The following is a 3,495-nucleotide window of genomic DNA, read 5'->3' on the forward strand; positions in this document are numbered from 1 at the left end:
ACTGTACATACATTTTATGACATAATAATAGCTGAACATTTCTACTGCTAAGTTAATAAACGGACTGGCAACACGCAACTCTACTCAACAATATTACCACCCCTCATTTACCTCCTTTTAAAGGTATTAAACTGCAAAACAACTGACCGTTCCCAGAAACGACTCTAAACATTAATTTTAACGACCTCCTCTTAAACCCAGACGTAAAACACAGCTAAATTCATGGACTAACTAAACTTGTAAAAAGTATATCTATCATACTATCCGTAATTCGCATGCCGGTGTAAGCAAAAACTTCGTTGATACAAAAACAAATAAAATGCAGACACGTATAAAACATGGAATTTTTATAACCTCACGTCTATCCTCCAATTACCTATAAATAAAACACCCGGTAAAAAACTTAGTAAGTATAACAAACTGACGTGCAAAAATGTTGCCAACAACAGCCACTGCGCCCGGGCAAATTATAGCGGACCTAAACAAACTGCTAACACAAATATTTACGGTCCTCTTTGTTTATTATAAAAATCAATACTTTAAGCTTCACAGCGTATGTTTGCTAATAAGTATGTGGAACAAGTGGTTGTCAACAGTCTTTATGCAGCGATCTAGGGTTCCTTACATACCTAGCTTTTGTTTGTTTCAAAAGTCTTGAATTAAAACTGAATAGTTTTGGAAAAAAAACACCATGGCTATCTTCTAGAAAATCATAGATCTCGAAGACATGCGAAAACGTTAAGAAAAGATTTAAAAATAGAATGTAAAAAGTGATATAATATTCAAGCTTCATGAAAGAGGTTAAAAGGCCGATGGAAACAGACCTTGACCGTCCGCAGGGCGCCGTGCGCGGCATCCTCTGCCCACACTTTGACGCCGTCTCGTTCGTACTCTAATGTCCAGCCTTCTTCTTTGGATAGAAGACTTTTCAGTGTTTCGAAATCGGAATCGTCGGCAACGCGCGCTTCGCCGCGCGCCCAACCCGCGCCGCCCATCCGAGCGCGAACATCACAACGCGACTGCAGGGCAGCCCGGCTCCGTCCAGTCGATGGCGCACGCATGCGCAACACACACGCCGCCATATTTATTATACTTTTTAATTTTTCCGTAAAGTCGGAAAATTAATCGCGCAGCTGAGAGTTTGGACGCGAACAAATGGTGAATATTGCGGCCTGCTTTTTGGCTTTTGGGAAAATTCCCATTTTTTAAATCTTAAACACCCTTTCATAGCAAAATATCTAATTACTTAAGTAGATATTTTTTTAATTTATTATTTATTCTTGTATAATAAAGAATTTATTTTCTAATGTGCGTCTAAATTAGCTATTCATGCTCACAATAACGATTAAAACACTGAATAGGTAAGTATACTAAGGTCGACAATAATCTGTGACTAATGAATAAGTGGTTCTAATTCAAAGAATTGTTGAATTATACACGTGTCTAATTGTTGAATAAACTCTACATTTATAGAAGAAAAACTTTCCCTAAGTAACTAAATGTTACATTTAAGTACTTATTTCAAGCAAACTTTCAAAAGATAGGTACCTACTCTCAGTACAGCTTTGCAAGTACGAGCAAAGTTCAGTTCAAGTTCAAGAGAATGTTAAAGCAAAGGAAATTCCTGCGGGATTCAGATGAAACTATTTCATAACTACATAAAGTCGAATTCCCATTAGTAAATATAGTAAGGATAGGGGTGCAGTCAGACTGACTGTATGCAATACGTACCTACAGTCATGAACAATACGTTTTAGAACCCTATCGCTTTATAACATATTTGACATTTAGAGACATACAGTTCAATCAATCAAAAAAGTGAATTTGACATGGCACTAAAGTACACAATGCAATACTTGTCCATGGACTTGAAGTACGGTAGTGAATGTTGGGTATGGCAGAAGAAGAATGAAAGTAGGATTAATACCGTAGAAATGAGGTCGTTGCGTAGCATCTGCGGTGTTAAATTGAGTGATAGAGTGAGAAATAATACGAGTATGATAAGAACGACATGTGGTGTAAAAGACGATATAGTGACTAAGATTGAGAAGGGAATGTTTAAGTTGGTTTGGACACGTTCAGCGGATAAGGGATAAAAGGATTACGAAAGCGGTATATAAAGCGAAGGTTGGTTGTAGGGCTGGCAGAGGAAGACCTAAAAGGACGTACATTGACCAAATTGGTGATCGTGTGTTACCTGGCCGTACGATCGATTCTGAGCCGGCGTGCGTGTATGAAACGAGAGAGTGGAGGAAGCAAGAGAAGTGTGTCAGAATCGAAGCAAATGGAATTCCATAGTCTTTCCTTACCCTGGTGAAAAATAGGCGTGAGTTTATAGATACTTATGTATGTACTAAAGTGCATAAGAAGGTACAGAGCACCGAAAGTCAATATCGTTACCATAAACGCAAAAATGTAAAAGAAATATATTAACACAAAAACAAACTAGATTTTTTGAAGGTCGATTTATAATAAAGGCAATCTTCCTAAAGGCAATCTAAAATGCGCCCTAACTACGATGCTCCCATTTGACCTACATTCCCTCTCTACTTGACGACCTTAGTTTTATTTAAATTTCAACACACTCTTGGATAATAAAGAAGCTTTTAAGAGAACAAAATAGTAACAGTACTCCTGAGGGAACACGCAAACTTTGTCTATGGGACGCAAACAAAGTAGTTCATACATTTTATGGGTGCAAAATGTACTTAATAAGAAGCAAGGACAAGTTATTTAAATAAAAACTAAATAATAAAAAAATAAACCGACTTCAAAATCTCTAATACAGTATTGTTGAATACAATGTTAGTAAGAATTATTTTCAATACGATTTCTAGTTCCTGTACGTAGATGAACATACAAATAATAATGTTATACATAATACACCTGTGACATTGGGCACACTAACTCACGTAGGTAATAAATTATATAAGAAGAATATACTTAATATCAATTTGAATGTATAAACTCCTTCTTTTTTGAAGTCGCTTTATAAAAAAAAAAATACAAGTAGGTAATAAGTATCACTAATAAAAACTAATTACAACTTCTGAATGACTGCACGGCTTTGCCTTTGCCTATTTCCTAAGGGGATAAACAAGATAAAAAATATACTATATTAAGTAGGTTAGTTTCCTAGGTCAAAGATAAATTATAAAATACTGATTACTAAATAAAGACAGATTTAAAGGCGACAAAAAACGTTTTATTTTTCTATATAACTAATACATTGCACACGTGTGTTACCTGGGGCCTGTTTAATAAAACTTACAATTGTAAATTACAATGACAATTTGATGTACATTGCGGAGTGTGTGATCTCGAATATTTTTCAGTTTCATATTAGCTACGTAATGAACACCAAATTGTCGTTGTAATTTACAATTGTAAGTTTTATTAAACAGGCCCCTGGCCGTACGCACAACGAATAAGCGACTTTATGTCTACTATGATCAGGGTTAGGTTAGGTTAGGTTTGGAACAGTCAAGCAAATAG

At 35.8% G+C, this 3,495-nt stretch overlaps 1 protein-coding gene across 1 annotated transcript in view; it reads right to left on the reverse strand.

The window, feature by feature from the left end:
• Positions 1 to 2,461, reverse strand: part of LOC126368444 (START domain-containing protein 10-like) — a 46,697-nt gene extending 44,236 nt beyond the window's left edge. The window contains exon 1 of the mRNA XM_050012446.1: positions 825 to 2,461. Within this exon, the coding sequence (XP_049868403.1) occupies positions 825 to 1,082 (258 nt within the window). The 5' untranslated portion in view covers positions 1,083 to 2,461. The remainder of the gene's footprint in view (positions 1 to 824) is intronic.
• Positions 2,462 to 3,495: the final 1,034 nt, after the last annotated feature.

The sequence above is a fragment of the Pectinophora gossypiella genome, chromosome 7 (assembly GCF_024362695.1).
Source record: "Pectinophora gossypiella chromosome 7, ilPecGoss1.1, whole genome shotgun sequence".
NCBI lineage: Eukaryota > Metazoa > Arthropoda > Insecta > Lepidoptera > Gelechiidae > Pectinophora > Pectinophora gossypiella.